The 27,698-nt window shown below is 42.2% G+C and overlaps 1 protein-coding gene across 3 annotated transcripts in view; it reads right to left on the bottom strand.

Annotated features, from left to right (window-relative positions):
- The window catches only part of ssbp2a (single stranded DNA binding protein 2a), a 56,250-nt gene that overhangs the window by 8,717 nt on the left and 19,835 nt on the right, over nt 1-27,698 (bottom strand). For 2 of the 3 annotated variants that reach the window (XM_052068682.1, XM_052068681.1), the window contains exons 2-4: nt 18,964-19,036; nt 16,480-16,541; nt 15,762-15,846 (exon numbers count right to left, since the gene is read on the bottom strand). In XM_052068682.1, the coding sequence (XP_051924642.1) occupies nt 15,762-15,846; nt 16,480-16,541; nt 18,964-19,036 (220 nt within the window). Of the gene's footprint in view, nt 1-15,761; nt 15,847-16,479; nt 16,542-18,963; nt 19,037-21,021; nt 21,088-21,177; nt 21,222-27,698 lie in introns of those variants that run through there. The other variant, XM_052068680.1, reaches the window with a different exon arrangement.

The raw sequence follows: 27,698 nt of genomic DNA, 5'->3' as shown, positions 1-27,698 counted from the left end.
AAAGCTGTACCATTTAGAATTTAACCAAACTTCTTTTAACAGCCTCCTCGCTGCCCATCTTCAAAGCCCTCCTCAAAACTCACTTGTATATGACGTGGATTTGTTCTTGGTTTTACTGTTTGGTGCTTTCTACCGCCTTCATTACCGATTTGTCTTACTGTTTATTGTGCATGTTAAATTGCTCCATGTACAGCACTTTGTATGCAGCGATGGCTGTTTGAAAGTGCTCTATAAATACCTTTGACTTGACTTGACAAACATTCTTGGCAGGGGCGGACAACATTTTAAATATTTATCAAGTTATGATATACTTGAACTCATTCACAACATTATGAATAGCATTTTTCGTGACCGACACCGCTTTAAAATAAAAGTAGAATTTGAGAAAAAAACTATTTACTGTCCTTTCATCTCAAAAGTAGTTACTCATCAATAATTTGCATAAATGTAGAGTCATATGAAGCGATTTTACATTTACCGTATTTTCCACACAATAAGGCACACCTAAAAGCATTCATTCATCCATCCATCCATCCATCCATCCATCCATTTTCTGAACCGCTTAATCTTCACTCTGAGCTCATACGCCCCTACACCCCTGCCCGGCGCCTCAGGTCTGTGGACCAGTCTTTGCTAGACGTACCAAGAACTAAACTGAGGCTCAGAGGGGATCGAGCTTTTTCTGTTGCTGGTCCATCTCTCTGGAATGACCTCCCACTGAACATTCGGCAAGCCTCCTCGCTGCCCATCTTTAAAGCCCTCCTCAAAACTCACTTGTATTCTTTGGCGTTTGACTCAGCATGACTTAGATTTGCTCTTGATTTTACTGCTTGGTGCTTTCTACCGCCTTATTACTTATTACTTATTACTGATTCGTCTTACTGTTTATTGTATATGTTAAATCGCTCCATGTACAGCACTTTGTATGCAGCGATGGCTGTTTGAAAGTGCTCTATAAATACTGTTGACTTGACTTGACTTGATAATGCGGTGTGCCTTATATATGAAAACAGTTTTAAAATAGACCATTCACTGAAGGTATGTCTTATACTCCGAAGCTGCGTCTGGTGCGGAAAATATGGTATTTTGGGTTCACAGTCATAAAAGCCCTCCTTTCTTTTTCTGCTTGGCTCTCAACGAAGGCGGACGGTTTTTGCACAGCTCCTGCCCTCACCCCCACCCTTTTCTTGCTCGCCACTTAGTCTTTGTGCTGTCTTTGTCTAACCTTTCCTAGCCTCCTACCGTAGTTTCATCCAAAGAACTAACCATGGAATTAGTTGGCTGGTCTCTCGATGCAATCGACAAAATTTTTCCGACGGAAAGAGCAGGCAATGGGGAGCCAGCTTGCCCTCCGGGGACATTTGCTGCCGGATACGCCCTGGATCCATGGAGAAAGTGGAGACCGGTGTTGCCTGGCAATACTGTCCGTGGAGGATGTGGAAGACATCTACATTATTGGCCTTTTGATAATAGGTATGCTGCTGTTTGGTGTTGGCAGCTTTCTGTTCTATCGCAAAATTCAACCGACGGGAGCGGCTTTATTGGATGTGAAGAAGCTGCCGGTCATTCTGGATGGTTTGGCGCGAATGTCCAACACTCAGACTCAAGCGGTGACTGAGCTCAACCGCAATATTGATGCGGTTTTGGAGCGACTCCGCGCGATCAACAACATCATGGAGAAGTTGGAATCCGCGCTGCGGAAAGAGTTTTCGGATTCGGCTGATCGGCGCCAGTGAAGAGATACAGGCCACGGACTCAAGGCAGTCTGAAGTTGTTGGCGGCCGTCCCTTCAAAACAAACAACGCTATCTAGCCCTTTCCCTTGGATGGAAGTACGCATGGAATCTAGGGCCCCCACCATCACTCCCCCCCCGCCTTCTCGTCCATGAACTGACAATCCGGGAATGTCTTCATGATGAGCAGACCTCGACGAAGCAGCTATGACCTGTACACGCATACACATACACAACTGGATAATCACACGTGCATACATATCCTTATTATCACCGTCTTCATCGCTCCGATTCTTTTCCCCCGTGACGTAGTATTATCTGCAGAGCGCATCGGGGACCGTGCAGCTGGTCAGTTAAGCTGCGTCACGGTCTACTATAGCTCTCATCGGAAGAGAATAATAATTGTTTATTTTAAGCACTTGTCAGATCGTAACAAGTAGTAACCTGGAGAGTCACTTTTTATTTCTGTGTTTGTGAATCATGGCAATTGCTCCTATCATACTAAAAGCGTAATTGTTTCAGTAACATTCACACCAGTAAGAAGACACTAATGGCGCCTAAAGAAGATTACAATGCGACATTGTATCATATTGTGTGTGTAAATGCGGTCATCACCAATGGCTTGTGCAACAAAGGTTAAAAACATTCATTTTTGTAAAACCGCTTCCCTGCTGCAATGTTACTCAGGCTCACTTTCAAAAAGTCTCCTCAAGTGATCACATTATACCTTTCTTTATTGGCCATTAAAAGGTAACTTTTGGTGCGCAGCCATTAAAAAAAAAAATGCAGGGCTAAGGTAAGTTTTTTTGTTTAACTTAATCAACTCCTCCAAATTATTTGCCAACCTAATTCAAAAAGCCTAAGGGAAACTTAGCTCATTTGCAATCAGTTAGTACAAAGCGTAGCTGCAGCCTACAAGAGGCGCTCAAGACAGTCCACACTACCATGCAGATAACGGTTCAGACGGCAAATTATTTTTGTACTTGTTACAGGACCAAAAGGAACAGATAAAAGTGCAAAAAGTCAAGTACAAAAGCGTTATTTTTGAGGGTACCTATCTCATGCACTCAAACTACGATTGTATACCGGTACTTTTTTTCAGAGATTAGCCAATTCGTCCTCCGTCCGCGACCTGGGTGCCCTTCCGTCATCGTCCCTCCGTCCTTATTCATATAACAATCGTCCTCCTCTGGATCCGGGACAATGGGCCGTTCCGTCTCAGGGACGGAATACCCATCTCTGACTTTGTGCCGCTGTCAGTATACGTTTTTATATTCCACTGAAATATGCCCATTCTAGTTTTATGGGATTGAGTTATTGTTGTTTTGCAGCCCTGTAGAATGATTGTAGAGGAAAAAGCCGTCTCTTGATTAGAACTGCATTTTGTGGCACAAACAATCTTGCGGACATGTAGAAACAAACTTGGCGATAGATTGAATCCTGTTGAAGTCAAGCTGATCCCGTGCTTCCCCGTGGAGAATGCAAACATTTGTTAGGGGAGAATGGGAGCGCAATTACACAATACAGCACTACTGGATAAGCTAATCAGACAGTACACTACATTCACACGACACTAATGCAATCACTGCTATGTCCCAGTAATACTTAATGAGAATATGCATGAGTTACATGTTTGTAACACATGCATATTTGTGTGCGTGAGTTCACGCACGCACACAAATGCGTGTGTGTTCGAGAAAATGCAGAATCATTTCCATTCTGCTTTAGAGACTGAGCAACACTATGAGAGACACCGCGTGAGTGGAATGTCAAACATTTTTTTTCTCTCTCATTCTCTGTCTCCATTTTGCCTTTTTTTCCCATCCTCCCAAAAAAGTGATGAGGTCTTCCTACCAATCTTTTCTTTTTGTCAAACCTTAGGACAGCATTGTTCAATGGAAAAAGTTAATGCGTGTATGATATTGTTGTCACTGACTATGTCACTATGAAATGTTTTCATCGTCATTGTAGGTTACATGAAGCTCAAATGGAAGCGTTGTATTACCCCCTTGAGTCCAAACATACAAAGTACACACACATTGTTGGGGCCAGAGATAAAACGATTTATATCACCATTATCAGTCATCGCAAATGATCACATTAGCAGGATCCTCACCACGTTCCAAGTTTTATTTCTACTATGAAATACATAACAACAGCAGAAATTTGAAATAACAGCATCCTCAATACCTTTTCATTGTACAAAGCCAAAAATAACTTGAAGACAACCATATATGTATTATTTCACAGAAAATGTGCCTTTTTGTACATTTTGAAGTGGTTCGAACTTGTTACTCTTTTCATAGCCTAAATTTAGCTGCCTGTATCACAAGAGTGTTTCGAAATGTATGCATGTGTCTCATTTCTACAAAAAGATAATACTACGACTACTACTACTACTAATAATTGTATATTGCAAACCATAAGGAGGAGGAGTTAAAGTTCTAATATGATTTGTTTACCTTCTTGATAAGACTTACATGTTGTGCAAAGTAATGACGAGACAGATTAATGAATGCGCGTGAATCTTGTCACAATAAACAAACATGCTAATCGGCTCCGTTCATTAAGAATCCAAATAAAATGCCATCGGAATAAAGGCGGTTAATTGCTGGTGACCCTATTAAGCCGCATCCACACTCAGGAGCTACATTAACGTCAGCTCTTTGAGCGGCAAAAGCATTTCGCAGTTTGCCTTGTCCATCAAGAAAAGATGGACAAGCTGCATAGAGAAAGTCAGCATGCAAACAGTAAATTTCTTGTCACCGAGACATCAATTGATGATCGGCACTTGGATGTGACCTGAACATGTTGCCAGACTATGTTACGTTCAAAGCATTATTTTTAATTGCACGGCAATATGTTGTAATGTGCAATAATCTGCAGATTGGAGAAATAGTTTGTTCTTTTTATTATCATTTTAATTGCTAAAGGCCATCAATTCCCATGACGCAATGTCAAAATAAAGTTGGATTAGCCTTGTAATGTTCCCAATTCATTCCCAACATTACGGCCTACATGCTAACATGCTTTGCTATGTTTACTCCAAAGTTAAACGCTTGCCTGTAGGACCTTAGTCTATCGTCTTGTGCTGTACATCAATTGAAATGACACGCACGTCGTGAACCAGCAACGCTTGACCCGACCTATTAGAAAAAGTTGTCCTATTTCATTCACGTGACCATAATTTGCCCTCCTGTATCACTCATGACACCTTCAATAAAACATTGGGCGTCAAAGCTTTTGTATGAAGACTGCAATTGAGCTCTCGGAACAAAACAACAGACAGGAAGGAACTCCATCTCTCCTCCCTCTTTAACGCTCCCACTATACTCTAAAATGCCATTAGTCCACATCCTGTGCATGAGAGAGTAGGATGGAAAGAGGAGATGCTACAAGTTTGACAGACTCACAACACACACACACACACACACACACACACACACACATTACAGATTAATTGTATATATTCTCCAGTCTCCAGTGGTGATGAGAAATATTTCACCATGCACCCAACTCCTCAGCAAACTCCCCTTTGAGGAGAATTAAACTGCTCTCTGGGACTCCAATATTTTTGTCATGAGCAACACAAGCCAGACACGACAGGCAATAACCACAATAACCAAAACAAGAAACCATCCTATTTTAGTTGTGTCGGAGGTTATGGATGAGGACGGCTTTGATGCTACTGTATATTGACTGGCCCATTCGTTCTTCAGCCCTGAATCCAATGGAGCAACTGGAAAATCATGTTACATCCACCGAGAGACACACTTCCACAATTATGAGTTGTATTGAGGAAATTCACTGCCCGTGAGTTTTTTTTTTTTTGCACTTTGTCAGGGAATGTCAATCTGTTCTCAGTGGTTTAATTATTTGGGTTTCCGTTGTTCTTTCATAACCTATTTTGTTCTCACAATGTATGTGTGTGTGTGTGTTGTTCCATTTATTGTTCTGTATTATGCAGTGTATACCTATGAAATATGGTGGCTACCTATATACTGTAGTTTATTTACATATATAACTTTACAAAAAAAACAATATAAATCATAAATGCAATCCCATCAAAAGCCTGGCAACACCTGGAAATATAAATAAATAGATCCCAATGCCTCATTACTTTATGATTTTTTTTTTAAACAAAACTATTTATGTATAAAGTGATGTTTTAGAGACAGCTGTTGGGCTTTTTGACGTTTTGTGTTTATTTTGACATAGGAAAATGTAATCGTCCCGCATGCATCTTTAAATTTTGGTGTTTGGCATAACAGCAGGATGGAAAAATAGGTCAAACCGGAAACATTATGTGGGTACAATGATTTCACAGCAAATCATTTCATTAAATTCTAAGTGCCGAGGACTATTAGACATTTCAAGATGGAACGAAAACCTGAAGGGATGAGATTTCAATTGATTTCAGTCGACAAAAAAAATCTCTGGTCCTGGCAATTGTGTCTCTTGATTTCTCCCATCTTTTCCGTTTTTACCGCCTCGAGGATAAAATGATCCCCTCGTGCTGCCATTATTGCTGATTATCAGCTATAATGGCGGCACAATGCTAATCTACCTGACTTCACGAGGCAATTACAGGTAGGACACTATCAGCTACTCAGTGGGGGATGCGGGTATAGCGCTTGTTTATCACTGATGTCATTATCGACCCTTGTAAACATCTCTGGCCAGTGACGGCCCATTGTGAGATGTGAGGTGGTGCTGTGGGCTGCTGATGCGCTGTCAGATACACGCGACGGGCTGAAAATGATAGCCGGTGTGGTGCTGGAGAGTCACACTTGAGCACAAGTCTCTATCTCACTTGGCTTCACCACGCTACGGGGGGGAGATAAGAGGGAGAGACGCAACAGAGCAGAGAGGAGGAAGATTACAGACACACTTTGGGAAGAAGAGGATGCTGTGTCATGCTGTTATATGCTTAAGGACGGCCATTAAAGTGCATTCTAGTCATAAGAGTAGGGTGTTGTAGTGGCAACTGTTGCTGTCTTTGATGCAGAAGGCACAGGTTTGATTCCCGGTCAGTGACCCAACACCCAGCCATTGCTGGATCTAAACTCGGATAGAAACAAAATGGGTGGGTCGCGTCAGTGAGTGCATCCGACGTAAAAAAATGTGCCCCCAAGTAAGCATGCGATAAAACATTCACGCCACTGAGTGAGAATTGAACCCACAATGCATCCCTCAAAGTCGTGCTTGTGAGCAGTTAGAACAAGTGCCAAACTTAAGGGCCGTGGGCCGAATCCAGCCCACCACTTCAGTTTTTGTGGTACACTAAAGGAGGTAAAGTGCGTCTACGGCACGTTTCTTGCTGAATGGATTTGTTCTTTTCGTTTCGGAACAATATTGGAAAAACAAATTGCAGTTACTTTTTACAGATTCTCCCCAAATGCCCAATGGCCACCATGCTCCTGATAGTGTTAATATCTCTCTTAACCATACTGAGGTGACAAGAAACCAGCACTTGGCAGCTAACCAGATGGTAGCCGGCAAGTTTATGTTGCTGTGTACTACCTTCAGTATATATGAGAATACATTCCCACATTAAAAAAAACAAACAAACGTATATCGTAACAGCCAGATGTCTCACATTCTTCTTAATGACTTATCAGTTGTCAGAAGTATTACAAAAATACATTGTTAAAGAGGAAAAAAGGGCTGAAATGAAGTCTTCTGCGGTGCATTTGGTCATCTTTAGTGAAGACAACCGAGTCTACTGAGTTGCACTGACCGCTCACAGGAAATGCTGACATCACATTCTGAAGTTGAAGTTGAACTTCAGATTGTACAACTCAACGTAACTGTTCAAAAAGAGAGGGGGAAAAAAGTGTCTGTGAAAGTCCATTTCTGGGTCGTGAGGCCAGACACAGATGAGCAAACGTGGGTGTGTACAAGAGCAAAAAACACTCACAGGAGTTCGATAGGGTCGAAAAAAAAAAACATAAAAACAAAAACACCAGTTTGATTGTGTCAGCGGGCGGCCCAGTGGGCGGCCCAGTGGACCAGTGGTTTGTGCGTAAACCTCACAGTGCAGAGGTCATGGGTTCAATCCCGGCTTTGGCCTCCCTGTGTGGAGTTTGCATGTTCTCCCCGGGCCTGCGTGGGCTTTCTCCGGGTACTCCGGTTTCATCCCACATTCCAAAAACATGCATTCAGGGTGTCTCCCACCTACTGTCCAAAGACAGCTGGGATAGGCTCCAGCACACCCCGCGACCCTTGTGAGGATAAAGTGGAAGGGAAAAGGGATGGGTGGATGATCGTGTCAGCATTCCTGCAGCTCTCAGTAGGCTTTTTCACATGTCAATCTGTAATCCTTTCCATGTACACGACCTCTAGGGGGAGTCACTATCTGAACTTTGTGTTTATGAGTGAGAAGCACAAAGCAGAGATGTGATTGAATGCTATTTAACAACCGAGTTGTAAATTAAAAAAAAAAGGACATTTAAACAATTTCTGGGTTCTGAAGATACCCGAAACCTGACCACAAAAAGCTCAGCACCAACGACAGGCATTTTTTTTAGACTGGGAACTGCATTTGTTACACTGAAAAAAATAGTGAGCTGAATTTACTCAAGTTTATTTCGTCAAGTGGTTGCGCGAAATAAAATCAGCTGGATCTGGATCCAGATCAATTTTGCCAGTAGACTATAGATCAAAAATGATCTCAATTGAAAAGATTTTGATAGATAAAAATAGACAAATAGACAAACAACCATTGACATTCACATTTACGTGCAAATTAGAGTACATCTTTAGAATGTAGGAGGACGCCAGAACATCCAGAACCATATAGCCATCCAAATCCATAAAGCAATGCCAGACAAACTCTGTGATTTCTGAGTGCCTGCTCCAACAGACTCCTGTGGTGATAATGTTTTGCATCTTTGACTTTTGGTTGACATCTCCGCTGCCTTGCTGGCCCAATTAGCTTGATGTCATTCTTACAGCTTCTTGTCTCCCTCTGCTCTCCGTTACAGTAACCTCCCCCGCCTGCCCACCCGTATTAGTAGAGGGGAAGCAAGGCGTGCATATGTCAGCAATCACAAGAACGCACCCATCCACCGACATGTCCAGACGTGCACGTGATACGACTCGATGTGAAACTGAGCCCCTCTGAGACTAGCCGGCTAGTTCAGACTAACGGCAATGGAAGGGAAAAAAGAAAGGGGTCATTAAAAAGAAAAAGAAAAAGAAAAGGGAAGACATTTTTAAGGAGGGTGCAGAACTTGTTTAGCCATACCGAAAGGAGATTGTGAAAACCCATTTCATCCCAGCGCCAACTATGGAGTTTTCCATGTTAACTCCCTCCCCACTCAGCTCCTCATTGCCATGGCAATGATGCTACAGTGAGTCACCTGCACATCTCCCTCCTCCTCCTCCTCCACTTTCTCAACAGTGCCAAGGAACACTGGAGGATGGAGCGAGTAGGAGAGACGGCTCTGTTTCCTTGGCAACAGACCGGGGGTCTCCGCATCTCTCCCCTTGGTTCACAACTGCTTGGAAGCTGCCTGCTACCCGCAACGCTTTGAGACAACAGGGTCTTTAATTCTCGTAATACGACACACGTACCGGGAGGTCAAAGTTCAAAGTCTGAATTTTGTGCTCATCGCCCAAACAGGATCTATATTTATTTTATTTATTTATTGATTGATTGATTTGTTTTATTTATTTATTTATTTTTACCACAGTGGCAAAAATAAATGCATAGATAAATAAATATAAAATACAATGTATACAATGTTGAGACTATAAAGGCTAAAATTGGATTACTATAAAGAGTCTAGTCTACTTTCTGTGCAAAATATGGTTTGTTGGTAATGCAACAGAATAATTTAGTGTAATCTTCGAATCTTGTTTAACCACTGATGAGCATGCACGTTTTAAAGTAAATGTTACAAGAAAATGCCGATTCCATTTTGACATTTGTACAGAAGAGGTGGCAATTTCAGAGACACAAAACAGCAACACAAATGTGAGTCTGATCACCTTTGCTGTTCTGTTGGGGAAAAAAAGTAATATCATATTTTTATTTTTTTTCCCTGTAACAAGTGTCAGAAAAAAGTGACTGTTTGTATTACAACAATCTGAAAAAAAAATGTATCACTGTAAACACAAACGAAAAGAAAATCCACCCTTTGATTCAAATTTGCACCAAAAGTTAACATGCTCTTACTTGGCTCATGTGGTTGTGTATTTTGTTTTACGTTATGAATAACATCCTTTCTACATATTGAGACTAGATAATATACTGTAAGTACTGCTGTTCCTGTCATTTGGTTTGCAAACACATCCATGAGTGTGTTAAGAGAGTATATAAGGCCGGGCACTGTGAGGCATTGCATTTTTATCAAACTAACTCTCTGCTTTGTGAGGTCTCCCGTTCATTTCGAACTGCCGTGTGTCTGCCATCCCCCACACTGTTGTTGTGTAATGAGAGCAGGCAGAACAATTGCTGCCTTCCGTACCACCTCGACTATCCCTCAATCCATTTTCAATTCCACTTATTGGGATTGCAGGTGATCTGGAGCTTATGTAGCTGACCTTGCCCATCGTGTATGTACCGGAAACCAAAAAATGATCTGCAGAATATCGTTTATTTATCAATGCCATTTCGGAGCTTCTTCATGACCTAAGGGCTGACTTGGAACCAGTCACAAGAAGGAGTCATGCATATTGCCTATGCCAACATTAGTTTGAACTCTGCATTTTCTTGTATCTGGGTCACTTTAGCACATGGTCACAATTGTCTCGTGCTGAACTGCCAGGGCAGTTTTTCAGTTGTGCTGTACCTACCAATGTTTTAAATGCTAAGATATGCAGGGTGGAGACTGGGATGGAGTTCATTGAAATAAAATATAGCTTTTTTGCAGGTGCTCGATTCACAGATATTGGCGGATTTATGATTGAATAGATTTATCTTTGCCTGTCTTTTATGAACCATTCCATTTCTGTGACTTCAAGCTTCATTTAGCATTTTTTTTTTGTCCACGGTGGAACCCATCAAAATCGTAAAACCAATTTGATACCAACCAGACCATTATGTCTGTGTTTTAGCAGGATTGACAATCTGATCATATTTTGGACTTAATCTAAAAAAAAAAGCAATCACCCCCCCCCCCAAAAAAAAAACCCCAACAACAACACATTTATCAAACCTAAGGGGCAGTGGCCACATCCACCCAACTGATTATTTTATGTGGCATGTGAAAGCAAATTATGCCTGTCTAGTTAACTTTTCTTGTTAAAATCTTCATCAGAATTTGAATTTTTCTTCACTTTTACTACCCCTGGGATATTATTACCAATCCTTTTATGGAAAAAAATAGCTCGACTTCCTGTCTTACTTAACTTCCTATTTCGAAACCGAATATCCATCTATTCGTAGTTTCATCTCTGAGCACAGTCGAAAAACATACCTCCTGGAAATACGTTTTCAACGAGAAGCTCTCTTCCGTTATTCTGCACATTCTTATCAGCGGTTGCACAGCACAACCAGTACAAGTGTCAGACACTGATAATCTTCTCAATTCAGGAGTTGGGTATCACGCTCGTTTTGTTATCCTAGCACAATCTGCTAACGCTAGTTTGCTGGACGATCTTGGACTGCTTTGTCTCTTCCAAAGAAAATTAACTGACTTATCAAATTATAAGAATAGTCGTATCACAAACAGTGTGATGAGCGCATCCCCTATGCGCTCGTCAGAACATAGAGACAATGAAATATTGTTTGTATAATTGATGCATTGCAACAAAAGACAGATATTGTGATACAAGTAACCGATCAAGTTTTTTGTTGTTGTCTGTATTGTTTTTGTTTTTTTAAATGCAGAATGCCAGGAGCAGAGTTTGAATTCAAATCCAGTATAGACTCTATCAGTCATTACAAACCAACTCGACTATGATATTTGCAGCTTTTTAAGTGCCAACACTAAAACTACCCTCTTCAATAAACCCCCCCCCCCCCCCCCGTCTGGATAAAGCATTCAAAAATAACTTGTTTTCATGACATCATGGCCTCTCGCAAATGGAATCCATTCATTTACTTTTGAGAACACAATTTACAAAGCACTTAACAGAACTGCAAATGGCGAATCCGATGCCTGGGAAGCCTTCACTGAAGTTAAAAATCAATAACATTGCATCTCACTTCACTCAGTTTCAATGTTCTGTGTTTCACTGGAAGGAAAGCCATCACTAATATATTCTACAACACCTTAGTGATACGACTTCCAAACGCCGGACTTGAAAAATGTTTTCTTCGTCAAAATGCTGATAATTCGCTCTGGAAAAGAACAAAAAGATGACAGCGATAAGCGCCAAACATTCACACCCTTATTAAATAAGACTTTACTCGCTAATTAGCTACCTGTAGGTAATTACATTCACAAGGTCCGATTAAAATCTACATCGGTGTCAAAGCGAAGAAACGACAGAAAAGAAGCCATAAAAAAAAATATGTGGCTACAATCGTGTTTTGAGCATTTACCGCAGTCGCCTTCTCCTTTGGTTTGTACCTGAGCGACAGATGCAGTATCTGAGTCGTGCCTCTGATTGGATCTCAGTGTCAGTGAGGAATTGAAGGTGTTCCTTGAAATTGACCTCAGTCTAATTACAACTGTTCCAATTGTACCTCTCTGATGGCCTCCCTGCAGGAAATGTAAAAACCGAGACGTTAAGATTGAGCACGAGTGATTTTTTTGAGTTGATGCTGATAGCAGGAGAAGAAACGTTGTACCATGATGGTGTTTAAGATTTATTTAATTGTTCGATGCGGAGGTTGGTGAAACATACAGCACATCCATTTTTATGTTCCATGTCTCTTCCTCATTCTATCTTCTTTCCTGTCCCTGAGAAGAGAGGTCACGCTGCCCTCCAGCTAGCGTGCCTGCAGCCACGGGATGACATCATCACATAGCTGCCTCGTCCTTGCAGTGACTATTCATCACCCCGATCATCAGCAGCATCACCTGGCTGCACACACACAAGCAGGCAGACAGGCGCACGCGCACACACGCACGCGCACACACGCACATATAATTGCACAAATCGAGAGCCTGCTGCAGCTCTGCAGGATGGCAAGAGTAAAAAAAAAAAGGAGGGATAACGCAGTGAAGGCGATGTAGAGAGTACGAAGATCCTGCTGGGGTAGGCAGAAAGTCCTGACCTATGCACTTGCTACTATACATCTCAATAAAGCCCAATCCGGACAAATGTGATGAGTCAGACCGGAGGATACTCAGGAAGAACAGGGCACTGAAGACCATCAATGCATTTGTCCTCCTAGAACTTCCCTCGAGCAAAAAGCACACGTACAGTGTCCTTTCTCTTCGACACCACTTCTTGCACCTGAAATTTCCTTTGGCAGTCCTCTCTTTATTCCAGATGCTAGATGACAAACACTGACTGCAGCAAGTGGAAGAAGCACACTGAGAACAAATAACATTTTGTTGTTGTTGTTGAACTTATCAGAGGTAGATAGTACATATGGGCGAATTTGATTTCCACTTAAAAATTCAAGTACAATGCACATGAATTTAGCATTTTTATTGCACTATTTCCATAATTCAAGCATGCTTTACAAATAAAGGTTTTCTTATTTGTCTCACAATGGAGAAATTCCCATAATTTGGGTGCATAGTGGAATGCACTGATACTTTTAAGTTTAAAAGACTAAAAATGTGTACTTCTAATCTTAACCACACCCCTATTCTAATTCAAAAGGAAGTGGGGCTCAGTTATTGGCTGGCAGGAAGAGCAACCCAAGCGACCAGTACACACCGGTGACAGCCAAAATGGATCGCCCCCTCAGCAGTGGTTTGTGTGATTTTCAAATGATCAAGTAGTACAGTATTGTGATGGTGAAGAAAGATATTTTTGGATGGTCTGTTCACTGTGTGAAACATATAAAGGTTGCAAAGTGCTGTGACGGCGAAGGATGGTAAGTTTAGGAACAGTTTGAACACGTTCAAAACTTTTTTTTGACAAGAAAAACTGTTTACGCGCCTTTTGCGACCTTAACAAACCCTGACAAGAACCAGGAGACACGGTCATGTGGCGCAAGACAGCAGATCCGATTTTGCATATGTGTTTTTGGAACACAAAATCATGTTTGATGGCTGGGCGGCTCGGTCGTGGGTAACACAACTGACTTTGGACACAAGGACTGAGATTCAAATCCTGGCCAGGGCAAATGGTAACGTTCACCTTACGTAAGACACACATATAAATGGGTCCGTTAACGTGGATGAAAATGGGTGGCAGAGGAAACTGTGCCAAACATATCATGTGAGTGCCTTGCAGTTAGCCCTGTGACTGGGAAAAATTGAAGGTCACTTTTTCCATCAGCTGGAAATTTTTTTTTACATGTACCGTATTTTCCGCATGTAAGGCACTTTGGAGAATAAGGCGCACCTTCAACGAGTGTCCTATTTTAAAACTGAGTTCATATATAGGCCACACCACATTATAAGGTGCAGAAAGAGAATAGACGCTACATTCATGGCTGCAGTTGCGTTATGCATCCACTAGACGGAGTTGGGCTAAAAGAATACAATTGTTAGAAGAATCTATGAGCAAAAATGTATCATGTTTAAAGTTTCATTTATTTGGGCGCATCGAAGCGTTTGGGTGCATACCCAGCACCCCCAAATGCCTACACACAAAGGCGCCAGCCATTTGGCCGGCGGGCTGTTGAAGTCCACAATTAGCACGTCAATACAGGTGGGCGATCATGGGGGAGAGGGCGAAACTCGGTCACAAAAGGGGAATGAATAATTCGGGAACAGCGGTTGAGCAACAAAAGACGAGTTGAGAACACCCGTCGCGCCCAGACGACATTGACCATCCGCAAAGTCTACAACATGCTAATTCGATGTAGACCAGAAAGAAAAGGCGGCAATGTACTGGTGGTTCGAGGTTGAAAAACAGGTAACCGATCACTACTGAGGGGCCCGACCGGGGGTGCGGCATGCAAATATCGGGGGCAGTGTTTTTCTTGTATTTTGCATATGTTACAATAAAATGTGGAACTCGCGGAGGCGGGACTTGGAGTGTGATCGCGGAGCAACAACCGTCGTTCGCTCTCAGAGGTCCGCTCCCACCGATATTGAAGACAATTTTCCTGTGTGCCGAGTCGTTTCTTTAACTTTGTCCGAGAAAATCTCTGACAGAAACACAACACAAAATAGAGCTTTTCCAACCACTGCAGCTGTAATGAAGAACCTTACAGAACATTTAAAATACTACGCCCAAGAAAAATAAAAAAATAAAAAAAGTCTCCAAATGGCTTCCGTTGCCATAATTGTCAACAATTTCAGTTTTGAAATTGGCCCAATCTAAATGACTGTTTTAGCCCCAAAAAAATACAAGTTGTGTGTACAAGTGTACTGTAAACCAATTCCTGATTTTTCTGACAAATTTGTTGCACAAATTACTGAGTGCATTTGCAATCAGTGGCCCACTTTTGTTTTCAGTATTTTCACAATAGATATAAATACGAAACTTTGATAATATGCCGATGATTTCTTGTGCTATTTCCAACCACAAGATGCCCGTTCAAAAATGCAAAAGTTCACTTCAACTCCAAATTTGGCCAGGGCATAAATAATTTGTGCGTAAGTTCATTTACAGTCTCCGTCTCGCTCTTCATACTCATCAGACAGCAGAGACTCTCCTGCTCTGTCCCAAATGAAAGCTTTTCTCAACATTTTCAAGAATTTCAAACATCTTGGGAATAATGGAAGTTTCAGGACTCCGTTGTCCCAATGGAGCGCTTGCTCTTCATTCATTTTTTTGTATTTCTCTTCAGCCTTTGATCAAACGATCAAAGTTAAACAGATTGTTCTTGTGAAATGGTGTGTACTCTTTTGAGAGTGTATGTATACATTGCAGGAAGACAATGTACTAATGCCAATAAACGAGGTTATGTCATTGTAAACATAATCCCCCCCACCAGGTACTGTGACACCACGAGGAAAAATTATGAGAGAGTAAAAGTAATGCTCTGTGAATGTTGACTCACGTAGTCATGGAAGGCCTTGGCCTCGCTGGAGTGCTCACATGTGTCTCTTCTCTCTGGGGCTGCGCAGTATAAGTCCCAGAAAACACTGCAGCACACAGCACATCACATTTTATCTTCTTTTATAGTTAGACATCCATCAGATGAATACAATAATATATTTCTTCCATGTAAAAACTCTTCATTCAGCGGAGGAAGTGCTCCTCGACCTCCGACCGATTAAAAAAAAAAAGTTTGACCATTGCTAGACAATCTGGTGACCGATTTGTGCTAAATCTCGATTCGCATTCTCTAGGCCTGATCCTTTGCTAGGTCGTCCTGGAAGCTTTGTTCTATATACCTTTTGCCGGTCTCCACAAATTGTGTGCATGTGTGTGTGTTGTTTTTTTTGCTTGGCTCTGTGTCTGCTTGTTTTGCGAATGACTGTGACTGATTAAGTAAAAGGTTCTGAAGAAGAGGGAAAAAGAAAAATAAGCAACAGAAGAAGAAGTCCTGACGGTTCTAAAATAGCGGTGACAAATAGTCAATTAGCGATGACTGAAGAGCGATTAAAATAATGATAACAGAGTGACGGAGTGACGGACCGGCAATGACAGATTTGGTCGGTTTGAAATAATGACGGATTAACAGTTATAGACGGGTGGCGAATGACGGAGCAGAAAAATTTACCGACGCACCCACCTCGGGTGATTGGTTGACAAGATGTAAGACAATAACTTACCACCACCAAGAGTGGAGAAACCCTGGAGGTTCTCCTAATGTGATGTTCTTCTCCCATCGGATCTAGACAAACCGGGAGATAGAGCAAATTGTTTTAGTGCACAGTGAAAATTAAATAAATAAACAGGCCACCAGACACAATGTTATGGTACGTCACGTTGCATTCTGATGCTAAAAGAGAGAGAGATCTGAAGTGGATAGGTCAGTCTTTGTCTGAAAACTCACAACAACCTAAGGGTGTGTTGGGATGACATGGTACATAAACATGTACCAGCCTAAGAAGCACATTTAAACACCCCCAAACACACATCCTATTATTTATCAATCCCTCTTAAGTCTCCTTGTCTTTATTTCCCCTTGCAGTGTGGCTTCATTTTGAAAGAGTTTCCCCAAGAAATGACGTGCTTTTTGAGATTTGACTGCTGGTTAATGATCATATGGAATTGAGAATTCTAGGACCTGGACATGAAGTAGAACACATTATTGGCTTTCCTTCTCATCTTTCCATTTGAACAGGAAAACGCACACAGTCAAAAACAAACAGCACGTTCGAGTTAATCAGCAATTGTTGTCTTTGCCCCAAAAAAAAAAAAAAAAAAAACTAAACAAAACCAGGCGGCCCGGTAGTCCAGTGGTTAGCACGTCGGCTTCACAGTGCAGAGGTACCGGGTTCGATTCCAGCTCCGGCCTCCCTGTGTGGAGTTTGCATGTTCTTCCCGGGCCTGCGTGGGTTTTCTCCGGGTGCTCCGGTTTCCTCCCACATTCCAAAAACATGCGTGGCAGGCTGATTGAACACTCTAAATTGTCCCTAGGTGTGAGTGTGAGTGTGAATGGTTGTTTGTCTCTGTGTGCCCTGCGATTGGCTGGCAACCGGTTCAGGGTGTCCCCTGCCTACTGCCCGAAGACAGCTGGGATAGGCTCCAGCACCCCCGCGACCCTAGTGAGGATCAAGCGGCTCGGAAGATGAATGAATGATGAATGAACAAAACCAAATACTTTTAGAGCACGTTTTTTTTTTTGCTTGCTGTTTAGGTGCGGAAAAGGTAATGAATAAATCCATGAGAGAGGATTTATTGGTGTCTGTTGAAAAGTCCGTGGCAATGTCAGAAAGGTGCAGAGAGAGTTCAGGCGCACAAATCACTTGGGATACATGGTTCTGTATGCACTGACTCAGTGAAGGTCAGTGACTAACACGACAATGACGTCAACCCGTATACTTGAATTTGATATATGTTCACACACCGTGCCTATAAAGACACCCACAGACACTCTAAAAGTCTGCATGATCATCATCATCATCATTATCACAATACTGGTCAATTTCTGACAAGCTGATTCATCTTGGTGGTTTCTAAATGATCTCAACATTTGATCTGGATAAAAGAAGACTGAGTCATCTCTTTTACCAGACGCGAAGACAGATAACAGGAAACAGTGGAACATTGAAATTTGTAGTCAGACTGTTCTGACCTCACATGCAGGTCATGCAGTGTTTGGAAGGAATTCTTTGCTTTGAAGCTCATTGGTGAGGGAGTGAGGAAGGAAGTGTCTCGCTTGCTTTGCATGTTTCGACAGCACCAGCAAAGACATTTGTTGGCCTGCCGCATTTCATGTCGTATGTAGTGAGACAACTAGTTAGTCAAATGGAAACAAAGGATTACGAGTCACGCGCCGCTCAATTCCTACGATGTAAAACCACGATTGTAAAAATGCTCGCACCCGTATTTGGGGAAACTTGCGTATATGTCTGGTGTACTTCCTGAGGCGGCGGATAGCCAATAAAATGTGGCTGAGCTTGTGCGCTATTTGTATACAGGACTTTGTTTACACTCTCTTAGCTAATGCATTCCCACAAATGACACCGCCTATCCTTTTCTTCTTCCATACGCGGGGAGGGGAGAGCGAAGACGGTGCGTCTTTTTTGCGCATGTGCACCCGCATAAAAGTAGAATCGTGCCAGCGGTGATGTAACCTTTTCCATCTTCCGTCTCTTTGTTGTCTTGCCACAAGCCCTGATCCACGGACCTCTAAAATGGTAATTTACTGTTATTTAGGCTGAGCCACCAGAATCTACTGCCCCCCCCCCAAAAGCACCCCCTTTCAACTTATCACCTTTTTACCTCACCCACTTCCATCGGAGGAAGAGTAATAGAAGTAGAGATAAGTCAGAGAGGAAGGATGAAAGGTAACCACAAAGGACAAAATTGAGCTTTTGAGGAGATCAGTGAATGACGTCATAGAAAAATGAAAGCCCCAGAATGGCATGCTTAATGCTCTCTGGCTCCAGTTCAGCTATATGCAACGCAAGTGTTAAAAAAAAAAGAAGCTTATCTGATGCTTTGAACGCCTTGGCTCAGCACTTTGTGCGCTAGCTAATTCAATCAGGTGTTACACTTACCGGACATGGCACACAGGGGTCAGACCTATTTGTCAGAATGTGCTCAACATGCACGACATTAACATGCACACCCTCCTGGTGACTTACCTCTGAGAGGAAAGTCTGTGCTGACTTCTGGGCTCCGACATGCAGCAGGTACTCGTACACGTACAACGCTAGCCTGCACATAAAGCACAAGGGTGATAAGTCCCTAGGTGTGATACTCGTGTACATATTTATGAATAAAAACATGAGAACGCTCCGCGATGCAATGTGCAATGGCGCCGCAGTCCCATCACACAAAGTATGAATCACATGAGAAACTGAAGACATAACAACACATTATAGTATGAAAGGTCCGGGCGCGAGTCATTTTTACTCTTGTTTAAAGCACAGGTTATTTGTTTGAAACAAATTGAGAATATGACCAATGTCGATGAATTTTCATATCTGGCGGTGTAATTGGATTCCAAGTTAATTGAAATTGCAATGTCCTGAAAAGGAAAACGATTACAGGATGATGAAAAACAACCGCAATGCAGATGTGACTGAAATAAATTCATTCAAATCGAATAAACAAACAAGCAAACATCATTAAATAATACAATACTGGTGGAATGACAAAAACACAACTCCGAAGAGTGGATCTTTCCTAGTGGCTTATTTTTACATTCTTTACATTTCTTTTGTCTTAACAAAAAATAATGGAAGTAAATGTATTTGAAGCAGGGCAATAGTTATGATCACAAATAGAGTTTAAATGAGTAAGCAGAACATTAATTAGTGATTACTTTGCAGACTGACAACGGTGTGGAGGAGGCCATCGTCTCCTTCCTCCACACATTACTGGACCACTGAGAGGAGGCTCGGAGCACATTGGGGAAAATATTCTTCAATTGCCCTTTTTTTTTCAACACGATACAACCCAACCTGCATTGGTGGCCCATCACCTAACAGCTTGGATTACTAACAACCGACTACTACTCTATATGTTTGGACACTGGGCTGCAGGTTTGACATGCTTTTCGACAGCACCGGGGCACCACAAGGAACTGTTCTAGCTCCTTCTCTTTTTCACCCTGTACATGGCAGGCTTCAACTGGAAGGACCCCCTACCTTTCACCTGCAGATTTTCTCATTGTTGGCCCCATTATAGACGGAGACGACTAGGAATTTTAGTTAACTTATTTGTGGTTTTGTGAGACTGTGCCACAAAAATGTGGTTCCAAGTCACTGGAAAAACCAAGAAGCTGGTGATGGATTTTAGTAGCTACGTCCCACCTGCACTGCTGAAAATCATGGGAACTGTCCTTGAGAGGGTTTCAACTTCCAAGTACCGAGGTATCCGCATAAACAACAACTGGACTGAAGGGACAATACAGGTGCAGGAATGGTCAACGCAAACTCTTCCCGCTAAGGAGGCTGATGGCTTTCGGTGTTCAGGGGACACTCCTGCACTTTCATGACTCTGTGGTTACAGCAGCGTTTGCTGGGCTGCCGGCATATGTGCTCAGGAAAAAGGGAAGTTGGACAAGAAGATGAAGAGGGCCGGCTCTGTCTTGGGCTGCTACTCTGCTGACACAGTGGGGGGACAGGATGATGCTAGCTAAGTTGTCAACCATGCTGGACAATCCTACCCACCTACTGCAGAACACTCTGTTCGTACTAGACAGCTCTCTCGATGACAGACTTTTACACCCGTTTGGTGTAAAGCAGATTCTGCTGCTATTTGCCTGCAGCTGTCAGAGAACACAACCGTAACATTGGGCAGTTAGTTATGTTGGATTGGATGGATTGGCTAGTTAGGTTTCTATTCTGTGCAATCTGCTTCTTGTACAAATGTTGTCTCTTGCATGCTTTCTTCTAAGTTCCTTTATCCTTTATTCCTTTATTTGCATCATTCTGATGAAATGATGCAAATTTCCAAATTATGGTACCAATCTTATTGTATGTTATCGTATTTAACCTCAACTTTGCTTCGTTTATCTCACAAGTTTGAAATTCTATTATAGAATGTTAATTCTAATGCATTATTAGTTATTTGAATATTCTTGAGCGCTACCAAAACAGGTTCCTGAAATTTGAACAAATTTTATGGATATTTAAAACTTCATTTATTCCCCCCCTCCTCAATTTTTTCACAGTCATCACTAGCCAAAAAGTTACCTGAGTGTATCCTGGCATGCATAAACGGTGGTTGTCCTAGAACCTCTTATAAAAGGTGCTGCCAACCTGCAAAATGTAGTCCAGACTCTTCTTAAATGGCGGTAAAAATAAACTCCCCAGACTGTCTGCCTGACTTAAAGATGGTAGATTTTGCACCTTTCTGCTGTGCACACAGGTAGGTACATCTCCTCTCCTATCCCCGTCCCACGTTCCCATCCGTCTCCTTTGTCATTTTCTTCTCAGTTTTCCCTGAGCCAACTTCCATTTCACCCCGCACTCCATTCCTTCATGTTTGTTTAATGGTGAGAGATGTACAGCGCAGTGCCGTCCTTCCCACACTGCCGTCCCTCGTGTGGTTGCAGTGATGTCTCACTGAGGCGGCAGAGACAAGATCATGCGCTGCAACGAAGTAAAACCAAACAAAGAATAGCTTGACATAACTCTCAACAGCACTATAATGGAACGTGAATAAAAAAAAGAGCCCTCAACCACTCAACCCCTCACCCACCATTTTTTCTACTGTGAACATGACAAGGATCAAATAGGTTCTATCACTCACTTTTTTCCAGTAAATATCTCGCTCTAAAATACAGTATTAAGAGATTATACCGATATCTGTAGTTTACTTTTTACTTTTATTCTCGACACTTGAAATAGATACAGTAGTGCCTTGAGATATGAGAGACTCGATTTATGAGCCATTGATCGATTCTTTTTTGTTTGTTTTCATTTTCATTCAAAAAAAATGCCAGCGCTGTATGGTGGCAGTGATCTACTCACTACACAGCAAACTGTGGATCGTGAAAAAAAAAAAAAAAAATTGAAAACGGGTTTCAAGCTGTTTATTGTCACTCCTAACTTTTGTTCCTGTCAAACTAAGCAAAAAAAGAGTAAAACATTGTGAATATCAATCAACCACAAAGCTTTGGCTTTGGAAAGTTTGTTTGTCTTGGTGTTAAGAAACAATGAAAGATTTCCTGGATGGGTTCACACATTGGTGTCAAACTCAAAGCCCAGGGGCCACATTTGGCCCGTGACATCATTTTAGGTGGCCCACAAAGGTACATCATGTGTGTTGTTTGGAGCAAAAACGAGTTTGACACGCCTGGGCTACTGGATACTATCTGTGTAATAATGTTACAAGCCTTTAAGACACATTAGTATAACAATATACACAGGCATATATTCTTGATACTCTGTCAATGACTAAGATTACTGCGGGTGGAGAGAGAGAGAGAAAGTGAGCGATAAAGAGAGGTGTTCATATTTTAGTTTTTTTTTAACACATGTATCTGTACTTCTACTTATAAGTATAAATGGTAAATACTTTTCGCAGTCTGTCCTGGTATATTTGTCCCATCTAAAATTATTGCCATTCTGCAGTTTTTAGATTCACACTAGATTCACTAAACTGAAAAATGTGACCGTAGATTGATTTTTCAAATACTCAAGCATTTGACATTGTTACATAAAGGATGGGGATAGCGAAGACGGGTTTTTACAAGAGGAAAAGGTAACATCGAAAGAGATCAGGCCAAAGTATTTCGGGAAAAAAAAGACAGAAGGGGTAAATTCCATCTATGCCTTCAAACTTGATTTAAATGCATGGAAACTAAACATACATAAATCAGGCATCAACCTCCCCTCTTTCTGCCTGACTCCTATCTCTTTTTTCCCCCTTATTAAACACACAGCAACATTGGGCAGCGCTGGAGTCTGACTGATAAGCAGGATGCAAAACAACACACGAGGGCACTTTGTTCGAATTTAATATGGACCAAATGTTAACGCATTGCTGCTATTTTTCTTTAAAGACACGTAAAAAGGCTCGGGAAACCCTAGCCTAGCTCACGCTGCTCCCTCGTCGTTAATTTCCCACTTGTTGGCTTGATAAAAAGCTCTCAGCTATGTGGAAGAGGGCTGACGGACAGTCAAAATAGAGAGCCTAGATAAGCTTTAAGGATTAGAGGAAGGTGGGGGTTGGGGGGGGGGGGGCTGTTCAAGGTTAAGAATGCTCCGTATTTGACATAATGGAGTGACAGAATTCTGGCTCTTGCTATGACACAAACTGTCAGCGTGAACAATCTTTACATTAGTCATTGCTGTAAGGCCGCTGGTGCAATTTGGACAGAATCTTGGTCGATTAAAGCTTATGTTTTTGGATAAAATACACATTTGGATTGCATACATTGAGTCCAACCTGGTAACCTGTGTTCGACTTAAGAGGACCACTTATCGTTAATTACAACTTTAACAAAAGTCAAGGACCCACAGCTTTCACCTTGTCTTCATGAGTGCGAGGTGACCGGGTAGAAGTGGAGGAGGTGAACCGGCCTTCAACTCCCTGCCTGACCTTTATCTCCTTCATAGTGAAGTGTTTGTCTACCTTCTGACTCACATCTAATCAAATTCATATTTTGTTCCGACACTTATCCTGGCTGCTGCTGCTGTGTAAAGAAAACAGGCAACCGGCAAAGGCAGGCTACTTTGTTTAAACGAAGGTAACAAGTGGAAGCAGTCAACAGTGTCTCGTAGAATTGACATCAAGTCTCACCCGAAAGAAAGATTTTGATGAACATCGGCACTACCCTGTTGACTCCAGTTTTGACCTACTGATTGATTGAATTTTTCATTTAGAAAATGCAGTCAAAAAAACAAAGAAATAAAAAGGTTCCAATTTAAATGACCAACTCTGAAACATTATTAATGGTCTGAAAAGGAGAAGGAAGAATTTAAAATGTGAGGCCTCAAGAAAGTCTATTCTCAAAATCTGTCTTTGTGTGCAAACAGGCAAAGGTGCAAAAAAAAGGTGGGAGACCGCTACTATTCTGAAAAAGTATCAATAACATCATCAATGAATCGACTTCGACTCCACATTGATCACGCTATGGTTGACTGCAGAAAAACGTTGGACGGTCACGACACTCAATGGTGTGTATCGTCGCAATTTTAGAGCTTTTTGTGTCAATTTTTTTCACGCCAATTAGCATGAAGTGAGTTTTCTTTTTGAATCAGCACAGTTCTTATTTGCTCTTCATTCAGACAGTTATTAAGTTTATCCATCCATCCACCCAATATCTGAATCGCTTATCCTCACCAGGGTGGCGGGAGTGCTGGAGCCTATCCCAGCTGTCTTCCAGCAGTAGGCGTGGGACACCCTGAACGGGTTTCCAGCCAATCGCAGGGCACACAGAAGCAATCGTTCACGCTCACACTAAAACCTTGGGACAATTTAGAGTGTTCCATTTATCTGCCATGCATGTTTTTGCATTATGGGAGGAAACCGTAGTACCCGGACAAAACCCACGCAGACACACGGAGAACATGCAAATCCTACCACAGGAAGGCCAGCGCCGGAATCGAACTCTGCACCTCCGCACTGTGAGGCAGACGTGCTAACCAGTTGAACACCCTGATTAAGTTTAGTTGAATCACTTCGAAGACATTGAATAAAGTTTTACATCAAATCATCCAGGTTTTATATTTTTAATCAAAAACACAATTTTAATCAAAAGCACAAAAACACAAGGTTGACTCTAACCAACATAACATAGTGAAGCTCAAAGGTCATTTTTCATTAGACTATTATAGAGAGTCTCAAAGGTGTGTTAAGCGACACACTGAGAGAGACGATTAGAAAGACCGAAAGAATCCATGTTAGGAGTACAGAGGTGAATGCGTCTCGCTGATGAGAGTGAGAGCTTTGAATTCTAAATGTTGGAGCTGTGCATTACACAGCAGCTTACTTAACACCCTGCTGTTACCTCCTTGTACGCTTCACCACAAAAGTTGACTCTGCTTCAACACTAAGGCGTAACTTGGCTACATTTGGTCAAAGAAAAAGTGAAAAACTAAACACTCATAGGGTTTTTTGTCGAGGGCCACATTGTTGTTGCCGTTTCCCCTCGGAGGGTCGTTATGACTGTGAATTTTGTTAAAACCATATACAGTAAATGTTTGACCACCTCCACATATTCCATACACAGCAAACAACAAATTGATGGATAACTTGTTTTGAAATCAGAAGTCAAGAATAATGGCTTGGTCAAACGTTATTTTTTATTACATATGACAATTAGAATTTTTGGTTGAAACTTCCACAAGCATCATGGAGGTTCACATTCTTGATTTGCCTTCGCGGGCCACATAAAATGATGAGGCAGGCCAGATCTGGACCGCGGGCCTTAACTTTGACACCCGTGGAGTATGTCATGCGCAGTGCAGTATTATATTTGTACAGGTTGTGGATTTCTAGCGTTTTAGATTAATTATAACAATGAAGCATGTAATCCTAGAGTGAGTCTCCGTTAGGAAGTTCCAAAACTATAATTATCCTACACAAATTTTGAACCGCAAATAAATAAATAATTTTTTAAAAAATCACTGTCCGTCAGTAACAAGCAGCACCAAAATTATCTCGGTGTCTTTTCAAAGACTTCACGATCAGAAGTCTACATACAATAACACATTGGGATTTTCTCTGCCATCAATTAAACAGTAGTCATCCTCAAGCAAAAAAAAAAACAAAAAAACTCCAATTGTCTGTTTCAGACAGAACTTGGGACCGCCTCAAATGCGCCAGCATCAAACAACAACACCACCTGTGGATAAGTTGAGTCGTGGCTACTTTGCCCCTTTGCTTTCACAACTTCAGTCCGAACAGAGAGGGACCCGCACAAAAGAGTATGCGGTGATCAAGCTGGTGTGCCCACTGAGGACAACCCTTCAAGTGAGGGCCAAACACTTTCCCTGATTAATCAAGGCTCGCAGCACGGCTTTATGTGCCATTAAGAGCCACGCTAAATGACTCCACTTCATTCATTAAAGTGGAGCATCCTTCGCGAGTCGGAGCAGCTCTCCAGGAAGGCAGACGGACATGAGAGGGCGCCGGGCCACAGAGCAGGTGAAAGGCAGGGGCACTGAGGCAAGATGAGCAACAACAAATATAGACCCATTACGATGCTGAATAATTCATTTGAAATACAGCGCTTCAAGAAAACATCAGCACAAAAAAACCCCACAACAACCTTGTGGTGTCTCTTTTTTTTTTGAGTGAAGAGTAGCTTCAGAATATTTATGAAGTCGAGGAATTCTACTACTCTAGAGGCTAAAACACTCGATGAGGAAAATCAGACTGCAGCTGATTAGTCCCTGTGGCATTATCATTCCACTAAAGTATAATTGAATCTGTGCAGGAGATGACTAAGGTGCAAGCACACTCACAGTAGCTGCTGTGTTTACTATCGAAAGTAAAAGTGCACCAAACGGATTTACAAAGTGATGCAGACCATCTGACGGGGATGGAGAGAAACCAAAAGGGGAAGTCTGGTGCAAAGGAATGGTCCTTCACAAAAAACGCACTGATGAAGCGATACATGTGAGCGGCGATGTGAAGGAAACGGAGCGAGTGGGACAAAATGGAAAAGATGGAGTGGAGAAAGCAAACGGGAGAGAAGGAGAAGGTGAGAGAGTAAATGATTAATGAAAAGGAGCGGGGAAGCATAGCAAGGTGGGGTCAAAACGGCGCACCGGCGCTGCGATGCTGCTGCCTGGGCACAAGACGAAGGAGCACAACATTGTAAACATGCATATACGTTTAGCGGCGAGACCCTTTGAATGGGATGTTGATTTCAGGCCGACGCATAGAACGGTGTATCTGAAAGGATGCCATTCAAGATGTTAAAAGCTACGAGGCAGCTGAGACATAGGTGGTTTGCATTGGGTTGTTGTTGTTTTTACCTTCAACTTTTGGCTACTTATCAGTTATTTAAGCTTACACTTTTGTAAAAGTGAACAAATGTTGGCGGGAAAAATATGTCGTAAAATGCACCTGTATACATCTTGCCTCTGTACGCTGTGTCCTGTCATAATATGCTTTTTAATCGGCTGGGTTGACATTTGGGCGGCCCGGGGATCCAGTGGTTAGCGCGTCGACTTCACAGTGCAGAGGGCGTGGGTTCGATCTCGGCTCCGGCCTTCCTGTGTGGAGTTTACATGTTCTCCCTGGGCCTGCGTGGGTTTTCTCCGGGTACTCCAGTTTTCTCCCACGTTCCAAAAACATGCATGGCAGGCTGATTGAATACTCTAAATTTGTCCCGGTTTTCTGAGCACGGATGGTTGTTCATTTCTGTGTGTGGCTGGCAACCGTTTCAGGGTGTGTCCCGCCTACTGCCCGAAGTTAGCTGGGATAGGTTCCAGCACGCCCCACGAGCCTTGTGAGGATAAAGCGGTTCAGAAAACGGATGGATGGAAGTTTTTTGTGTACTGTCTTCATTCTCCTACCTGCTTTATCTATCAAATCGATGCTTTCAATTAATCTCCAAATGGCTCTGCGCCATCTATATATCTTTTCACGGATGCATCCTTAATTGGCATTTTTGCTGATGATCATAAACTGAATCTATAGACTCCATTACGCTTTCCAAGGAATCCCCCAAGGTCTGACTAATGGTTTCAGGTAAACGCAAGCACGCTCGTAGTACGATTCCTATTAAGTGTTTTCTCTCAGAGGTTCCTGCAGCAGGCTTGGGATATAGCTGAGTGATGGGAGGAACAGCCAAAAGTTCACTCCGGCTTTGAAGATTAGCGAGACGCGTCATAATCCCGAATGGAAACAGTCTGAGGGGAAAGACATTTGTAGTCAAATAAACTTCGTTTCATCTGCTGATGTTCCATGT

This window comes from Hippocampus zosterae, chromosome 6, assembly GCF_025434085.1.
Source record: "Hippocampus zosterae strain Florida chromosome 6, ASM2543408v3, whole genome shotgun sequence".
In the NCBI taxonomy this organism is placed as follows: Eukaryota; Metazoa; Chordata; class Actinopteri; order Syngnathiformes; family Syngnathidae; genus Hippocampus; species Hippocampus zosterae.
The sequence above is the reverse complement of the archived record's forward strand: the minus strand, read 5'-3'. Positions and strand labels throughout refer to the sequence as shown.